This window comes from Thalassophryne amazonica, chromosome 3, assembly GCF_902500255.1.
Source record: "Thalassophryne amazonica chromosome 3, fThaAma1.1, whole genome shotgun sequence".
Classification (NCBI taxonomy): Eukaryota; Metazoa; Chordata; class Actinopteri; order Batrachoidiformes; family Batrachoididae; genus Thalassophryne; species Thalassophryne amazonica.
The window spans coordinates 2,398,518-2,419,194 of NC_047105.1; the positions used below are offsets into that span (position 1 = coordinate 2,398,518).

Here is a 20,677-nt window from a genome sequence, read left to right on the forward strand (position 1 = left end):
AGGGGGACACTCCCCCACTGCCTGGGCCACACAACCAACACAACTCAATTCACAAAACAAATGCACAGAAAATGTTGCTGGTGCACAGGACAGGAGGGTTACAGGAACAGACACCACACCCATCTCTGGATGGAGCTGCACCTCAAACAGAGAGAAAAAAACAGAATCAGGCATCAGAAAGACAACAAATACAGTATAATTTGTCAGCATTAAACAACAAGAAAAACAGAAGAAATACTAAGGTGAACACCGGCCACTAGCCCTAAGCTTCACTAAAAGACCCAGACTTTAGATAAAGTTCAGGCCATGGCCCGCTCCATTTACTAATATGTAACGAATTACATGAACTTAATTAATTGGAATGAATGGCACCTCACACAAGCACCAATTTAATGTAGTGAATAAGAAGTTAAGCCTCGCAATGTGTTATTGGCCTCACGGAGAGCACCAAAAATATGTAGTGAAAGTATTGTTAAACTCCCAATTTGAATTAAATTGGCCTAGATCTCATTTTATGGGTCACCAAAGTACAGTAATTAACAATTTATGGTTTAATAATTATTTTTTAATTAGAATAATATCTAATTACCTCAGGGCACCACCTATTTAAAGCATAGGTACTTTAATTTAAACATTATTAATCAGTCTCGGGTCTGAAAGTCTGAATTCTATGATACGATTGACCAAATATTTTCTTCTGAACACAAAATGAACCACAGCAGAAATATTTACATTTTATTTACAGATATACAAGAAATGAACAGTTTACTGGCATTTTAGTGGACAATGATTAAATAAGTTCATTTATGGACACAATTTGCTTACTCATGAGACGTTGAAAGAAAGTAGTGAGATAAAGCTTAAAGACTTTAAGTAAATAAATCTGATTTGAATTTAGTGATGAAATTTGAAGCCAGTTATTAAGAAAATTATTAAACAAACATATGAATATGTTTAGAAAGAAGCCACTTTGCATCCATTGACAACAGAATCTTTTTGCTGGAAACTTTAACTGGGTCACTTAGCTGATCTGTTGAAGAGAGGGTTCGGATGAATCGTCCGTCTGTCGTTGATGGGTTAGGCTCTTTGCAGCGTGAGCTCACTTGGGTCAGGAGTTAAACCAGCGGTCTCCCTGGCGATCCCAAAGGCTTCAGTGTCGGCTGGTTTTACCGACAGGATGGCTGATGCTTTGCAGTCAGGTCTGTTGTCAGCTTGCTGGACCCCAGAGGTGGAAGGCGTTTGTTGAAAATGGGTTCTGGTAGCTTTTAAAAGGTTTGTTGGAGCCAGATTAAAAGTCTTTGTGAATTTAGAAAAAAAAGTTAAAACTTTAAGAGCAGCATTATAAAGCACAGCAAAGAAAAGTCTCTTTTCTGTAAATCCGCTATTATTTTCAAAAGTTCAGCTCAGAAGTTCTCTTAAAAATTTGAAAGACTTGACGAACCTTAAAATGTCAGGCTATTAATTTGTTAAAAGTTATCAAAGAATGAAACAACAAATCAAACAATGAATGAAGCCACGTGGTAGCTTAGCTCGGCTAACATGGAGCCTTGTTGACCCAAAAATAAAGTTAAGCATTTGAAGAAAGGAAGAGAGAGAAGAAGCCGGTAGAAGGGCCTTCCGAGAGAGCAGGCAGAAGGGAGAAGGGGCAGAAAGACTCCTTTCTGAAACTTTTAAAGCAGGCTTATGTGAAGAGAAAGGCAAAGATATGATTTAACTATTTAAACACATTAACTATTTTGGTATACTATTTGTTCTAAGACATTTTTGGGATGAATATACATTATTAATAGTCACTTAAACACTCCATTTGGTTAAAAGAATATTCCATTATCAAAACATGGATAAGTCAGAAACGTCACATTCAACACACATCAGTTACAAGGAACGCATGTCAATTAAATGGAATACATGCAAAGCATTTGATTTGATTTGAATAAGCAACACAGACAACATTAGAAGTTTTTATATATGAATAAAAGAATGCTGATGCATTTTTTTATTTTAAGCAAAGGTCTTTTCCTTCACTTAGATGTTTCTGTGTAGGCTCTCAGTTGTCCAGGTGGTTTCCATAGTAGAGAAGCTTGAATCTTCGACTGGACTGGGTTGCTTGACATGAGGACGTTTCGCTTCAAATCGCAGAAGCTTCCTCAGCTAAAATTCTTGCTCTGGTAGTCTGACTTCCGTCTTGACTCTTGTAGAGAAGAATAAAACAGAAGCCAACAAAAGCTGGAGTTTTTTAACCTAACCAGACCCCTCCTACCGAGAGGCCGACTGGTACAGGCTAGTGACTACTATATTCTATCAGATGTCAGGAAAACTGTAATGAACACTACATAGGTGAGACTAAGCAACCTTTACACAAAGGCTATACTAGCACCGCAGAGAGGGCGCCAGTGGACTTCAGTCTGCAGTTCATCTCCACCTTAAAGACACTAACCACACATTTGAGGACAAAGAAGTTAAAATCTTAGCCAGAGAGAAGAAATGGTTTGAGAGAGGTGTCAAGGAAGCATTCTTTGTAAAACAGTTGAAACCCAGCCTTAACCGGGGAGGGGGTCTCAGACACGCTTTGTCCCCTGTTTACAATGGGGTACTCAGGTCAAAGCAGTTTCAGTCTTTTGTTCATGGTAATGAGTCATTCACGTCATCAGGAGAGTCGTCAAGGGAGCCATCAGGAGAGACTTCCGTCCCATCATTAGGAGGGACAGCTGCCCTGTCATTAGGAGGGTACTAACTAGACCACAATAGGTGCTAATTAGAGCTATTGTTTAGTCACTAGCCTGTAGCAGTCGGCCTCTCGGTAGGAGGGGTCTGGTTAGGTTAAAAACTCCAGCTTTTGTTGGCTTCTGTTTTATTCTTCTCTACAAGAGTCAAGACGGAAGTCAGACTACCAGAGCAAGAATTTTAGCTGAGGAAGCTTCTGCGATTTGAAGCGAAACGTCCTCAAGTCAAGCAACCCAGTCCAGTCGAAGATTCAAGCTTCTCTACTTCTCTTAGATCTAGAGATAATAGTTGGTTGTCAAGGCTCAAAGCGTATGACCATGTCTTATTATGGAAGAGATCCTCTTGCGCTGTCTGGAGAGGTTCTGGCCATGGTGTGAGGCCATAAAAGGTGGATTCTCCTGGCCTGGGAAATTTCAGATTCTGCAGTGAAGCAATTATAATGTCATGTAATTCACAGTGACTGAAAATTAATTGATAAACATTTCAGAGAAAGCTTTGAAGAGCCGTGAATTACAGTTTTGTTGTGATGTGAAGAGGTCAGGGAATGTTCAGGAGGTAGCCAGGTGGCCCCTAGAATTTCCAGAGTTAGGAATGAATGGCTGGCTTTATTCTCAACTCAAAACCTCAGGTTTTATTTGAGAAAACATTCCTGTATTTATTTAATTCCGGCAAATTGAGGCCATGCACTACAAATACAATGAATTTGAAAGAGTAAAAAGCATAGTAAAATGAAAATAAGTACATCTTAAGTCTGGACTTGAAAGTCTCTACAGAATCTGACTGATTGATGCAGGGAGATCATTCCACAGAACAGGGGCATGATAAGAGAAAGCTCTATGACCCACAGACTTTATATTCACCCTAGGGACACAAAGTAGTCCTGCACCCTGACAACGCAGAGCCTGGGTAGATACATAGGGTTTAATTAGGTCAGCTAGGTAGGGAGGTGCCAGTCCTTGAACAATTTTATAGGCTAGTAGCAGAACCTTAAAATCTGATCTCACTGGGACAGGAAGCCAGTGAATAGATGCCAAAATGGGTGTAATGTGGTTGAACTTTCTGCTTCCTGTCAAAAGTGTGCCAGCGGCATTTTGAACCAGTTGGAGACACCTAATGCTGGACTGTGGTAAACCAGAAAATAGAACATTGCAGTAGTCCAATCTAGAAGAGACAAACACATGAATCAGGGTCTCAGCATCAGCCATAGACAGGATGGGACGAATCTCCGCTATACTATTTCGCAGGTGGAAGAAAGAAGTCCTCGTAATCTCTCTAATGTGGAGGTCAAAGGACAAGGTAGGATCAAAAATTACCCCAAGGTTCCTCACTTTGTTCGTGTGATGTGTGACAGACGACGAGCTGAGTCTAAGTGTTAGGTGGTCGAACTGATGTCCGTACTATTGATGGTCTGTACTGTTTAGCCCTAAATCAATTAATCAAATTTTTGTTTGCAGTTCTTCCGCTGGCCTTATTATGGGAAAATGATCCAAGATGAAATTTTGTCCATCGAAGTTTATAACCACAGTAAAATTTTCTCCAACAGGTAGCACTCGCACACACACACACACACACACACACATATATATATATATATATATATATATATATATATATATATATATATATATATATATATATATATATATATATATATATATATATATATATATATATACACACACACAGTGGTGGGCACAGTTCCGATAATCCAATAACCGATAATTATTGAAGATAATGTTTTCATTATCGGATTACCTTTTTAGATAACTTTAAAAACCATTATCGGACTAATTATCTTGCGATAAATTTTTGTCCGATAATTTTTAGACCGATAACATGGTAAATAAAGCTGAACAGCTACAAATATTTATAAAACTTAAAATCAGTTGAGCACCTACCTGTTAAATATTTCATAGCTGATGTGTAGTTCTACCCTCTGCAAAACAGAGAAGAGCTGCTTCAAGAAGAAACCACTCTATCCTCTGCAGGCAAAAGAGAACTGGTCCCCCCCCAAAAAACCCTAATTTCTTTTAACCCTATACTGATATGCGGGCAATATCACCCAAGCCATCCAGAGGCATACATATTTAACTTATGGTTCAACTTTTAACCAAACTAATGTCGGACAAGTTATTTAATTTAATGACGTCTGAAGTTTTATAAAGTGAAAATATCAGATATACAGCGAGGAAAATAGTATTTGAACACCCTGCGGTTTTGCAAGTTGTCCCACTTAGGAACCATGGAGGGGTCTGAAATTTTTATCTTAGGTGCATGTCCACTGTGAGAGACATAATCTTAAAAAAATTCCGGAAATCACAATGTATGATTTTTTAATAATTTATTTGTATGTTACTGCTGCAAATAAGTATTTCAACACCTGTGAAAATCAATGTTAATATTTGGTTCAGTAGCCTTTGCTTGTAATTACAGAGGTCAAACATTTCCCGTAGTTTTTCACCAGGTTTGCACACACTGCAGCAGGGATTTTGGTCCACTCCTCCATACAGATCTTCTCTAGATCTTTCAGGTTTAGAGTTTCAGTTCCCTCCAAAGATTTTTTGTTGAGTTCAGGTCTGGAGACTGACCAGGCCACTCCAGGACCTTGAAATGCTTCTTACGGAGCCCCTCCTTAGTTGCCCTGGCTGTGTGTTTGGGGTCATTGTCATGCTGGAAGACCCAGCCATGACCCATCTTCAATGCTCTTACTGAGGGAAGGAGGTTGTTTGCCAAAATCTCTCAATACATGACCCCATCCATCCTCCCTTCAATACGGTGCAGTCGTCCTGTCCCCTTTGCAGAAGAGCATCCCCAGAGTATGATGTTTCCACCCCCATGTTTCACGGTTGGGATGGTTTTCTTGGGGTTGTTCTCATCCTCTAAACATGGTAAGTTGAGTTGATTCCAAAAAAGCTCTATTCTGGTCTCATCTGACCACATGACCTTCTCCCATACCTACTCTGGATCATCCAGATGGTCACTGATGAACTTCAAATGGGCCTGGACATGTGCTGGCTTGAGCAGGGGGACCTTGCTGCCCTTAAACCATGACAGCATCATGTGTTACTAATGTAATCTTTGTGACTGTGGTCCCAGCTCTCTTCAGGTCATTGACCAGGTCCTCCTGTATAGTTCTGAGCTTTCTCAGAACCATCCTTACCCCACAAATTGAGATCTTGCATGGAATCCCAGACCGAGGGAGATTGACAGTCATCTTGTATTTCTTCCACTTTCTAATAAATAATCATAACAGTTGTCTTCTATCAAGCTGCTTGCCTGTTGTCCTGTAGTCCATCCCAGCCTTGTGCGGGTCTATAGTTTTGTCCCTGGTGTCCTTAGACAGCTCTTTGGTCTTGGCTATGGTGGACAGTTTGGAGTGTGATTGATTGAGTGTGTGAACAGGTGTCTTTTATACAGGTAACAAGTTCAAACAGGTGCAATTAGTACAGGTAAAGAGTGCAGAATAAGAGGGCTTCTTAAAGAAAAATTAACAGGTTTGTGTGAGCCAGAATTCTTGCTGGTTGGTAGGTGATCAAATACTTATTTGCAGCAGTAACATACAAATAAATTATTAAAAAATCAAACATCAAACATTGTGATTTCTGGATTTTTTTTTTTTTTTTTTTTAGATTTATGTCTCTCACAGTGGACATACACCTAAGATGAAAATTTCAGACCCCTCCATGGTTTCTAAGTGGGAGAACTTGCAAAACTGCAGCATGTTCAAATACTTATTTTCCTCACTGTATGTTTTAGTTTTAAAGTAATACACTAATTTTTATGGTTTTAGTGTGGATATATGCTGTGCCCAGCAGTGCATTATGGGTAGGATAGGGTAATCTCAGTACGTTCATGACATGAGAAATGCATTTCAGACACTCTGATCAGGCTCCACGGACATCAGCATTAAACTCTAGTGCCTAAAACTGTCGTGAATATATTCTCTGGGATCATCAACGTTGTTATTGTGTCTGCGTTTATTAAATTCCACGCATCTTAAATGTTGCAGACACGTATTATCTGGAATTTTGTTTTGGCAAGTTTTCAAGGTCCCTACTGCCCTCTACTGGCCAATAGCGTTCATTTGCCCTGTTGACGTATCCCATAATCCCTTGCGTGCCAGAGAGTCGCTGCAGTCAAACAACATACTGAGAATCAACACGATGACAGTTGTAAATTAATATTATACTACAAAAATGTATTTTTTTATGCTTTTCGTCACGTTAATAAGAGACTGCTGCATGATACCCTGAAAACTTACTAAAACAATTATAACAAATAATCCGTGTCTGATACGTTTAGTCTGCGTGGAATTTAATAAACGCAAACTGAATTTCAGACATATTATATATATTAGTCTCAAACAAAGAGGACAAACAGTGTTGTAAAGAACAATAATCAAGACGTTAAAGAGCAAACTTCACTTTCCCCCAGAACGACATGATCAGGAAGTGATTGTAGCTCACAGCAGCTCCCATTGAAAATAACGGAGCGACAGACTGTGATTCTCGCTTGTTACCTAAAATAAACACAATAACAACGTCTATAAACCCAGAAATATATTCACGAGAGTTTTAGGCACAATATAAAAATAGTTTATGTTGCGATGTTGATGGTGTTGTCCATGTGCAGCGATTAAAGTGCAGTGTGATCAGATGTAGTTCTCAATGTTACTGAGATCTCGCAGTGCGGCGAACTCTCCGAGGTTTTGTGGGATTTGAAACGTCAATAGGACGAATAGCAAACATTTATGTGTCAAGACAATACTGAGTGCACGTTTTACAATATAATAAAACGTGCGCACAACATCATAAAACATGCGCACATTCTCTCCACATGCAAAACATTTTGCAATGACACTTCCAGGGCTCTGTAAAAATGCCTGTTTTTACAATAAAAAATGGAATATTTTACAAAAGCACATTTATCTGTAAACACCAACACATGACACACGTCACATTAACGTGTTGGTTTACATAATGAATGACTCAACCAATCAGTGTTTAGCAGAGGCACATTTTACCCAGAATCCTTTGCGATCTGTCTGTGTTTGTTACAAAACCTCAGAATTGAATGAATGAATGAATGAATGAATGAATGATTTTTATTCAGCACGCACGCACAGACAAAATCTTTCATTTACAAAACAAGTCAAGAGAAAACAAAAATTAAAACATATAGAACAAAACTCAACCCAATTTACCAATTTAGTGTGGCTAAAAGGGTGTGGGCAGAAGAAAAAGCTTCTAAACGCCCACCCTGTACATCAATTTCTGTGTACAAACAAAAAATAAACACGAAAAACAATTACCAGTCAGTAATGTAACGCAGTGAAACATACAAAGTAATACAACAGACAAACAAAAAAAAAAAAAAAATAGCCACACAGTCAATTTACTTTAATTACACAAACTATAACAAGTTAATGTATTATTTTTATACAGTCTTTTAAAACAAGCCAATGTACTGGATACTTTAATACAATCCACACTCTAACACCCTTTACAGAAATGCAATGACTTTTAGCACTAGTTTGAATCTTTCTTCTATCAAACACCAAAGTTCCATGCAAATTATAACTGGAGTCAGCTCCTGGACATGATAAGGCAAGAGTCCATTTTTAACTGTATACATTATCTGTATTGTAAAATAATCAACCAAGTCATAAAATTTCAAAAACTGCTGACGAACAAACAGTGAATTTCTTGGTTCACGATATGGTTTTTTACTTATCACGCTTATAGCTTTTTTTTGTAACAGAAATATTGGATTAGTATTTGTTTTATGTGTATTTCCCCAAACTTCAATGCAGTAAGTCATATAAGGGACAAGTAATGAGTGATACAATGAAACCAACAGATGCTGGGGGAGAAAGTATTGTACTTTGTACAAGATAGCAATAACTTTTATTATTTTGGACTCAATATGTTTTATATGAGTTTTCCAACTAAGCTTGTCATCAGAAAAAACTCCAAGAAATTTAGTTTGAGATACAATTTCAATTTCAATAGCATTCAACAATAATTTAATGCTTAAATTTCTAGGCTTATTTCCAAATATAATGCACTTAGTTTTACCAAAATGAAGTGATAATTTATTAGAGTCAAATCAGTATTTAAATTTTTGCAGTTCCCTCTCCACCAAGTCCAAGAGCTGTCTCAAATTATTTCCACTACCAATCACAGTTGTATCATCAGCAAACAAAATACAACTCAAAGACTTAGAAACCAAACCTATATCATTAATATACAGCAAAAACAATAATGGCCCGAGAACTGACCCCTGGGGCACTCCACATGTAATCATCAAAAATTCTGATTTTATCCCACCAAGGTGAACACACTGATATCTATTATGTAAATAACTAGCTATCCAGTTAAAGGCCAGTCCTCTAATACCATACATCTGTGCATTATTCAACATTAAAAGATATATGTTATATTTTAACATTGTACAAATGACAGAATTGACATTAATGGAGTTATTCTATCGGTATTAATGTTATTTATAAATCAAAACCATAAGTCAGCACTGCTTTATTTTCCAAGACCTCCGCCTGACTGGAGCATTGTGATTGGGTAGAGAGCTGGGCTTTGTGGCTGCTCTCAGCTTTCTTCTGTGCTGGAAGCCATGTAGTAAACAAGAGTTTCCAGCAGGGGGCAGGATGTTCAAAGACAGAAGTGCTGACTCATTGTTTGGGTCTTTTGTTGCTTTTGATGCTATCAGAAGTGATTGTGGTGTTAAAACTCAAATTCAGTTTATTAGTAGTTGCAAATGTACCAGAGACAATACTGGAATTTATCAGTTATCTGTAACTTTGATACATTTTGGGTGGTTTATCGTTTTATCTTTAAAAAAGTTAACTTTTCAGTTATCTGGTTATCTGTTATTGAAGTTAATTTTTTGGTTATCTGTGCCCACCACTGTGTGTGTGTGTATATATATATATATATATATATGTTATACAATGTGTGGTGTCCATATCCATGTATCCCGTGTGTGTGTGTGTGTCTGTGTGATGTGTGTGTGTGTGTGATGTGTGGTGTCCATGTTTATGTGTGTCCTGTGTGCATGTGCGTGTGTGTGTGTGTGTGTGTGATTGACAGGATGCTGGGGAAGCTGGACATCAGCCTGCAGCACGTGGTCCACTCGGGGAGGTTGTGGCTTCGGGAGCCGCTCACTGATGCCAACTACAGCTTGACTGATGTAAGGACGCCCACATTCTGCTGTGTGAACATTAAACCAAGATGTCAGTTTTTGTTTCATCTTCAACACTTGACTGAGAACCTTCATCCTGTCACAAAGCACATTTGACAGGAAAGTTTTGTCACTACTCAAAATAATTAACTCATCAGTTAACAAACTCTTTAATTAACAAACTCATCAGTTAAAAAACTCTTCAATTAACAAACTCACCAGTCTAAAAACTTCTTAATTAACGAACTCATCAGTTAAAAAACTCCTTAATTAACAAACTCCTCAGTTAACAAACTGCTTAATTAACAAACTCATTAGTTAACAAACTCTTCAGTTAACAAACTCATTAATTAACAAACTCGCAAATTACAAACTCATTAGTTAATCAACTCATCAAATAACAAACTCATCAATTAACAAACTCCTTAATTACAAACCCATCCGTTAACAAACTCCTTAATTAAAAAACTCATCAAATAACAAAATCATCAGTTAACAAACTCATCAAATACAAACTCATCAGTTAGCAAACTCCTTAATTAACAAACTCCTTAATTAATAAACTCATCACTTTAATTAACAAACATCAGTTAGCAAACCCCTTAATAAATTCATCAGTTAACAAATTCCTTAATTAAAAAACTCATCAGTTAACAAACTCTTTTATTAATAGACGCCTTAATTAAGAAACGTATCAGTTAGCAAACTCCTTAATTAATAAACTCATCAGTTAACAAACTCCTTAATTAATAAACTCATCAGTTAACAAACTCCTTAATTAACAAACTCATTAGTTAACAAACTCATCAATTAACAAACTCCCTAATTAACAAACCCATCAGGTAATCAACTCATCAGTTAACAAAACTCATCAATTAACAAACTCCTTAATTACCAAACCCATCAGTTAACAAAATCATCAGTTAACAAACTCCTTAATTAACAAACTCATCAATTACCAAACTCATCAGTTAACAAACTCCGTAATTAACAAACTCATCAATTACCAAACCCATCAGTTAACAAAATCATCAGTTAACAAACTCCTTAATTAACAAACTCATCAATTACCAAACTCATCAGTTAACAAACTCCGTAATTCACAAACTCATCAGTTAACAAACTCATCAATTAACTCCTTAATTAACAAACTCCTTAATTAACAAGCAAGTCAATTAACAAACTCCTTAATCAACAAACCCATCAGTTAACAAACTCCTTAATTAACAAACATAATTAACAAACTCATCACTTCACAAACTCTTTAATTAACAAACTCATCAGTTAACAATTTCCTTAATTAACAAACTTATCAGTTAGCAAACTCCTTAATTAATAAACTCATCAGTTAACAAACTCCTTAATTCACAAACTCTTCAGTTAACAAACTCATCAATTAACTCCTTAATTAACAAACTAGTTAATTAACAAACTCCTTAATTAACAAACTACTTAATTAACAAATTCCTTAATCAACAAACTCATCAGTTAACAAACTCCTTAATTAACAAACATAATTAACAAACTCATCAGTTCACAAACTCTTTCATTAACAAACTCATCCGTTAGCAAACTCCTTAATAAACTCATCAGTTAACAAATTCCTTAATTAACAAACCTATCAGTTAGCAAACTCCTTAATTAATGAACTCATCAGTTAACAAACTCCTTAATTAACAAATTTTCAATTTTTTTTCAATTTTTTTTTCATTTATATAGCACCAAAACACAACAGACGTGCCTTTAAAGCGCTTCACACAGGTAAGGTCTAACCCTACCAACCCCCAGAGCAACAGTGGTAAGGGAAAACTCCCTCTGAGGAAGAAACCTCAAGCAGACCAGACTCAAAGGGGTGACCCTCTGCTTGGGCCATGCTACAAAACATAAATTACAGAACGAATCACAGACGAATATACAAGAAATGCAACTGGCTCACAGGACAGGACGATCGCCAACACGAACACAACTCCCATCTCTGGATGGAGCTGCACCTTAAACAGAGAGAAAAAACAGAATCAGGCATCAGAAAGACAAGAAATGCTGTATAATCTGTCAGCATTAAACAACAAGAAAAGCAGAGAAATACTAAGGTGATCGCCGGCCACTAGCCCTAAACTTCACTAAAAGACCCAGAATTTAGGTAAAGTTGAGGCCGCGGCCCGCTCCAATTACTAATAAATGAATTAAAAGAGTAAAAAGCGTAAAACAAAACTGTACCAGTATGCTAGCCATATGAAAGGGAAAATAGTGCGTCTTAAGTCTGGACTTGAAAGTCTCCACAGAATCTGATTGTTTGATTGACGCAGGGAGATCATTCCACAGAACAGGGGCATGATAAGAGAAAGCTCTGTGACCCACAGACTTCTTATTCACCTTAGGAACACAAAGTAGTCCTGCACCCTGAGAACGTAAAGCCCGGGCCGGTACGTAAGGTTTAATTAGGTCAGCTAGGTAGGAGGGTGGCAGTCCATGAATAATTTTCTAGGTTAGTAGCAGAACCTTAAAATCTGATCTCAATGGGACAGGAAGCCAGTGAAGGGATGCCAAAATGGGTGTAATGTGGTCAAACTTTCTGCTTCGTGTCAAAAGTCTGGTTGCAGCATTTTGAACCAATTGGAGACCCCTAATGCTAGATTGTGGTAAGCCAGAAAATAGAACATTGCAGTAGTCCAATCTAGAAGAGATAAATGCATGGATCAGGGTCTCAGCATCAGCCATAGACAGGATGGGATGAATCTTCGCTATATTTCGCAGGTGGAAGAAAGCAGTCCTAGTAATATTTCTAATGTGGAGGCCAAAGGACAACGAAGGATCAAAAATTACCCCAAGGTTCCTCACTTTGTCAGTGTGATGTATGACACACGAGCAGAAGCTGAGCGTTAACTGGTCAAATTGATGCTGATGTCTGACTGGACCAAGAACCATAATTTTAGTCTTATCAGAGTTTAAAAGTAGGAAGTGTCTAGACATCCAACTTCTCACTGCTACAAGGCAATCTTCTAAGGATTTTATGTGAACGAGATTACCAGCAGTTATTGGCATGTATAACTGAGTATCATCACCATAGCAGTGAAAGGTAATCTCAAAACGCCACAATATGTGCCCAAGGGGTGTTATATAAAGGGAGAAAAGCAGGGGGCCTAAGACAGACCTCTGTGGAACCCCAAATTTATTAACAAACTCATAAGTTAACAAACTCATCAATTAACAAACTCCCTAATTAACAAACTCATCAGTTAATCAACTCATCAGTTAACAAACTCATCAAATAACAAACTCATCAGTTAGCAAACTCCTTAATTAAGAAAGTCGTCAGGTAATAAACTCATCAATTCCCAAACTCATCAAATAACAAACTCATCAGTTAGCAAACTCCTTAATTAAGAAAGTCATCAGTTAACAAACTCATCAGTTAACAAACCCCTTTATTAAGATACTCATCAATTACCAAACTCATCAGTTAACAAACTCCTTAATTAACAAACTCATCAAATAACAAACTCATCAGTTAACAAAGCCCTTAATTAACAAACTCATCAGTTAACAAACTCATCAAATAAACTCACCAGTTAACAAATTCTTCAAATAACAAACTCATCAGTTACCAAACGCCTTAATAAACAAACTCCTTAATTAACAAACTCATCAGTTAACAAACCCCTTAATTAACAAACTCATCAAATAACAAACTAATCAGTTAGCAAACTCCTTAATTAAGAAAGTCATCAGTTAACAAAATCATCAGTTAACAAATCCCTTAATTAACAAACTCATCAGTTAACAAACCCCTTAATTAACAAACTCATCAAATAATAAACTAATCAGTTAGCAAACTCCTTAATTAAGAAAGTCATCAGTTAACAAAATCATCAGTTAACAAATCCCTTAATTAACAAACTCATCAGTTAACAAACCCCTTAATTAACAAACTCATCAAATAATAAACTAATCAGTTAGCAAACTCCTTAATTAAGAAAGTCATCAGTTAACAAATCCCTTAATTAACAAACTCATCAGTTAACAAACTCCTTAATTAACCTACTAATCAGTTAAAACACTCCTTAATTAACATTTCTTAATGAATAAACTCATCAGTTAATAAAGTCTTTAATTAACAAACTTATCAGTTAGCAAACTCCTTAATAAATTAATCAATAAACAAATTCCTTAATTAACAAACTCATCAGTTAGCAAACTCTTTAATTAATTAATAAACTTATCAGGTAGCAAACTCCTTAATTAATTAACTCATCAGTTAACAAACTCATCAATTAACAAACTCCCTAATTAACAAACCCATCAGGTAATCAACTCATCAGTTAACAAACTCATCAATTAACAAACTCCTTAATTACCAAACCCATCAGTTAACAAACTCCTTAATTAACAAACTCATCAAGTAACAAACTCATCAGTTAACAAACTCATCAGTTAGAAAACTCCTTAATTAACAAACAACAATTACCAAACTCATCAGTTAGCAAACTCCTTAATTAACAAACTCCTTAATTAAGAAAGTCATCAGTTAACAAACCCCTTAATTAAGAAACTCATCAAATACTAAACTCATCAGTTAACAAACTCCTTAATTAACAAACTCATCAAATAAACTCATCAGTTAACAAACTCCTTAATTAACAAACTTCTCAATTAAGAAAGTCATCAGTTAAAAAAGTCATCGGTTAACAAACTCCTCAATTAACCAACTTATCAAATATCAAACTCATCAGTTAACAAACTCCTTAATTAACAAACTCATCAGTTAAAAAACTCATCAAATAACACACTCATCAGTTAGCAAACTCCTTAATTAACAAACTCCCTAATTAGCAAACCCATCAGGTAATCAACTCATCAGTTAACAAACTCATCAATTAACAAAGTCCTTAATCACCAAAATCATCAGTTAACAAATCCCTTAATTAACAAACTCATCAGTTAACAAACTCCTTAATTAACAAACTCATCAGTTACCAAACTCATCAAATTACAAACTCATCAGTTAGCAAACTACCTAATTAACAAACTCCATAATGAAGAAAGTCATCAGTTAACAAACCCCTTAATTAAGAAACTCGTCAATTACTAAACTCATCAGTTAACAAACTCCTTAATTAACAAACTAATCAGTTAAAAACTCCTCAATTAACAAACTCATCAGTTTACACACTCCATAATTAACAAACCCATCAATTAACAAACTCACCAGTTTAAAAACTCCTTAATTAATGAACTCATCAGTTTAAAAACTCCTTAATTAACAAACGCCTCAGTTTAAAAACTCCTTAATTAACAAACTAATCAGTTAAAAAAACTCCTTAAGTAACAAATGCATCAGTGAACAAACTCCTTAATTAACAAACTCATCAAATAACAAACTAATTCATCAGTTAACAAACCCATCAGTTAGCAAACTCCTTACTTCACAAACTCATCAGTTAAAAAACTTGTTAATTACCACCCTCATCAATTAACAAACTCCTCAATTAACAAACTAACCATTTAAAAACTCATTAATTAACAAATTCCTCAGTTTAAAAACTCCTTAATTAACAAACTCATCAGTTAACAAACTCCTTAATTCACAAACTCAGCAGTTAACAAACTCCTTAATTAACAAACTCATCAGTTAAGAAACTCATCAATTTACAAACTCCTTAATTAACAAATTCCTTAATTAATAAACTCATCAGTTAACAAACTCCTTAATTAACAAATATAATTAACAAACTCATCAGTTCACAAACTCTTTAATTAACAGACTCATCAGTTAGCAAACTCCTTAATAAACTCATCAGTTAAAAACAACTAATGAGTTAAAAAAAACTCCTTAATTAACAAATTCCTTAATTAACTAATTCATCAGTTAACAAACCCATCAGTTAGCAAACTCCTTACTTCACAAACTCATCAGTTAAAAAACTCGTTAATTACCACCCTCATCAATTAACAAACTCCTCAATTAACAAACTAACCATTTAAAAACTCATTAATTAACAAATTCCTCAGTTTAAAAACTCCTTAATTAACAAACTCATCAGTTAACAAACTCCTTAATTCACAAACTCAGCAGTTAACAAACTCATCAATTAACAAACTCATCAGTTAAGAAACTCATCAATTTACAAACTCCTTAATTAACAAATTCCTTAATTAATAAATTCATCAGTTAACAAACTCTTTAATTAACAAACTTAATTAAAAAACTCATCAGGTCACATACTCATCAATTAACAAATTCCATAATTAACAAACCCATCAGGTAATCAACTCATCAGTTAACAAACTCATCAAATAACAAACTCATCAGTTAGCAAACTCCTTAATTAAGAAAGTCATCAGTTAACAAAATCATCAGTTAAAAATCCCTTAATTAACGAACTCATCACTTAACAAACTCCTTAATTAACAAACTCATCAAATAACAAACTCATCAGTTACCAAACTCATCAGTTAGCAAACTCCTTAATTAAAAAACTCATCAGGTCACATTCTCATCAATTAACAAATTCCCTAATTAACAAACCCATCAGGTAATCAACTCATCAGTTAACAAACTCATCAAATAACAAACTCATCAGTTAGCAAACTCCTTAATTAAGAAAGTCATCAGTTAACAAACTCATCAGTTAAAAATGTCCATAATTAACAAACTTATCAGTTAGCAAACTCTTTAATTAATAAACTCATTAATTAACAAACGTATCGGTTATCAAACTCCTTAATTAATAAATTCATCAGTTAACAAACTCCTTAAATAAAAAAACTCATTATTTAACAAACTCCCCAATTAACAAACTCATCAGTGAATCAACTTATCAGTTAACAAACTCATCAATAAACTCCTTAATGACCAAACCCATCAGTAGGCAAACCCCTTAATTAACCAATTCTTTAATTAAGAAAGTCATCAGTTAACAAACTCATCAGTTACCAAACCCTTTAATTAACAAACTCATCAGTTAACAAACTTATCAAATAACAAACTTATCAGTTAACAAACTCCTTAATTAACAAACTCATCAGTTGAAAACTCCTGAATTAACAAACTCACCAGTTTAAAAACTCCTTAATTAACAAACTAATCAGTTAACAAACTTCTTAATTAACAACCCCATCAATTAACAAATTCACCAGTTTAAAAATTCCTTAATTAGGAGCTCATCAGTTGAAAAACCCCTTAATGAACAAACTAATCACTTAAACAACTCCTTAATGAAAACTTCATCAGTTAACAAACTCCTTAATTAAAAAAATCATCAAATAACAAACTAATTAGTTAAAAACCTCCTCAATTAACAAACTAATCAGCTAAAAATACTCCTCAATTAACAAACTTATCAGTTAAAACATTCCTTAATAACCAAACCTATCCGTTAACAAACTCCTTAATTAACAAACTCATCAAATACATCCTCATCAGTTAGCAAACTCCTTAATTAACAAACTCCTTAATTAACTAACTAATCAGTTAGCAAACTCCTTAATTAACAAACTCTTTAATTAAACAACTAATGAGTTAAAAAAACTCCTTAATTAACTAATTCCTTAATTAATAAATTCATCAGTTAACAAACTCTTTAATTAACAAACTTAATTAAAAAACTCATCAGGTCACATACTCATCAATTAACAAATTCCATAATTAACAAACCCATCAGGTAATCAACTCATCAGTTAACAAACTCATCAAATAACAAACTCATCAGTTAGCAAACTCCTTAATTAAGAAAGTCATCAGTTAAAAATCCCTTAATTAACAAACTCATCACTTAACAAACTCCTTAATTAACAAACTCATCAAATAACAAACTCATCAAATAACAAACTCATCAGTTACCAAACTCATCAGTTAGCAAACTCCTTAATTAAAAAACTCATCAGGTCACATACTCATCAATTAACAAATTCCCTAATTAACAAACCCATCAGGTAATCAACTCATCAGTTAACAAACTCATCAGTTAGCAAACTCCTTAATTAAGAAAGTCATCAGTTAACAAAATCATCAGTTAAAAATCCCTTAATTAACAAACTCATCACTTAACAAACTCCTTAATTAACAAATTCATCAAATAACAAACTCATCAGTTACCAAACTCATCACTTAGCAAACTCCTTAATTAAAAAAGTCATCAGTTAACAAATCCCTTAATTAACAAACTCATCAGTTAACAAACTCCTTAATTAACAAACTCATCAAATGAACTCATCAGTTAACAAACTCATCAAATAACAAACTTATCAGTTAACAATCTCCTTAATTAACCAACTCATCAAATATCAAACTCATCAGTTAACAAACTCCTTAATTAACAAACTCATCAGTTAAAAAACTCTTCAATTAACAAACTCATCAGTTAAAAACCTCCTCAATTAACAAACTCACCAGTTTAAAAACTCCCAAATTAACAATATAATCAATTAACAAACTCCTCAATTAACAAACTCATCAGTTAACAAACTCCTTAATTAACAAACCCATCAATTAACAGACTCACCAGTTTAACTCCTTAATTAACAAACTAATCAGTTTAAAACTCCTTAGTTAACAAATTCATCAGTTAACAAACTCTTTAATTAACAAACTCATCAAATAAACTCATCAGTTAACAAACTCATCAAATAACAAATTCATCAGTTAACAAACTCCTGAATTAACAAACTCATCAAATAAACTCATCAGTTAACAAACTCATCAAATAACAAACTTATCAATTAGCAAACTCCTTAATTAACAAACTCCTTAATTAAGAAAGTCATCAGTTAACAAACTCGTCAGTTAAACAAACTCATTTACCAAACTCATCAGTTTAAAAACTCCTCAATTAACAAACTCATCAGTTAACAAACTCACCAGTTCAAAAACTCCTTAATTAACAAACCTTTCAGTTTAAAACCTCCTTAATTAACAAACTAATCAATTTGAAAACTCCTTAATTAACAAATTAATCAGTTAACAAACTCTTTAATTAACAAACTCATCAAATAACAAACTCATCAGTTACCAAACTCATCAAATACAAACTCATCAGTTAGCAAACTCCTTAATTAACAAACTCATCACTTAAAAAACTCCTCAATTAACAAACTCACCAGTTTAAAAACTCCTTAATTAACAAACTAATCAGTTAACAAACTCCTCAATTAACAAACTAATCAGCTAAAAAACTCCTCAATTAACAAACTAATCAGTTAAAATCTCCTTAATTTACAAACTCATCAGTTAAGAAACTCCTCAATTAACAAACTAATCAGTTAAAAAAAACTCCTTAATTAACGAACTCATCAGTTAAAAAACTCCTTAATTAACAAATTACTCATTTAAAAAACTCATTAACAAACTCCTCAGTTTAAAAACTCCTTAATTAACAAACTAATCAGTTAAAAACTCCTTAATTAACAAACTCCTCAGTTAAAAAATCTCCTTAATTAACAAACTAATCACTTAAAAAAATTCCTTAATTAATAAACTCATCAGTTAACAAATTCATCAATTAACAAACTTGAGATAGCATCTAAATTAAACAATACCTTAGAATTAAGTATGACGCTCTTGATTATTGATCATAATCAATGTTATCATGTCTTTGTGTCTCCAGATCCATATTGAGTTGGACATTCGCTATCATCCTGTTGAAGGAACAGCGGGAGCCTGGGACGGATTTGACTTCTTGAAACTTGAGGACAGAGACGAGTAATTTTGGGCTTGATGTTGTTTTGATTAAAGCTCCAATAGTGACATCAGCAGTCCTATTGTGAAGTCAGCGATTCTGTCAGTGCACATGTGCAACAGGTTCTCTTGTGAAGTCAGCTGTAGCCAAAGAGTCTGTTCAAGAGTCAGCTGTAGGCTGGAGACCACTCTAAAGTTCCCTGCCCTCCTCCAGTCCCTGAGATACTCCAGCACACCTATTGAGTTGTGTCAGAGTCTGCTGCAATACCAGATGGTTCTCAGCTGTTCCCTCCAGAAAGCCATTGCGAGATTCCCCTGAAGGCCTGTTTCTCCCAGATTCTTGCTTTGGCTCGATGTGCCCCTCAGATGGCTGAGCCCATTTCCCCTGGCAGTGCCCGTCAGGTAGCTGAGCTCTGGTGCAGCCTCCTGGTAACGAGCTTAATAATACAAACAATCAGCCGCTATCAGACCCTTGCTCATGCTGGCATCCTCTCTGGATTCAAATCTTTTTACTTTAAAAATATAATCAGATTTAAATAAGAAAAGTCCAACCTTTTTTAATTTTAACAGAATTTTATGACTTATTACTTTTTTTAACAAATATTGGTGTTTGTCATTATGCACTTGTGAAATCATTTTGATACTCAGTATGAACCCAGATTTTTTTTGTCTTTAAAAATACCTCAATCCTCTGCCACAGCAGTAGAGGGCGCTACAAGCAACATGGGAGTCTCTAAACAACTCTTAAATTATCTAAAAACAAAGATTGTTCAACATCATGGTTTAGGAGAAGGATAAAAAAGGTGTCTCTGAGATTTCAGCTGTCAGTTTCCACAGTGAGGAACATAGTGAGGAAACTGAAGACCGCAGGCACAGTACTAGTTAAGGCCCAAAGTGGCAGGCCAAGAAAAATCTGATAAGCATGTTGAGAACAGTCATAGTCAACCCACAGACATGCTCCAAAGACCTACAACATGATCTTGCTGCAGATAGTGTCTCTGTGCATCAACTATACAGTGCAGTTTGCACAAAATGAGATGCTTTATGATGCTGTAATACAAAGAAAGTCTTTTCTGCATATAC

General features: G+C 34.8%; 1 protein-coding gene across 1 annotated transcript in view; it reads left to right on the top strand.

Moving 5' to 3' along the window:
* The first annotated feature begins 9,815 nt into the window (after positions 1-9,815).
* The window catches only part of fer1l4 (fer-1 like family member 4), a 293,664-nt gene continuing 282,802 nt past the window's right edge, over positions 9,816-20,677 (top strand). The window contains 2 exon segments of the mRNA XM_034164544.1: positions 9,816-9,930; positions 19,524-19,618. Of these exon segments, the coding sequence (XP_034020435.1) occupies positions 9,832-9,930; positions 19,524-19,618 (194 nt within the window). The 5' untranslated portion in view covers positions 9,816-9,831.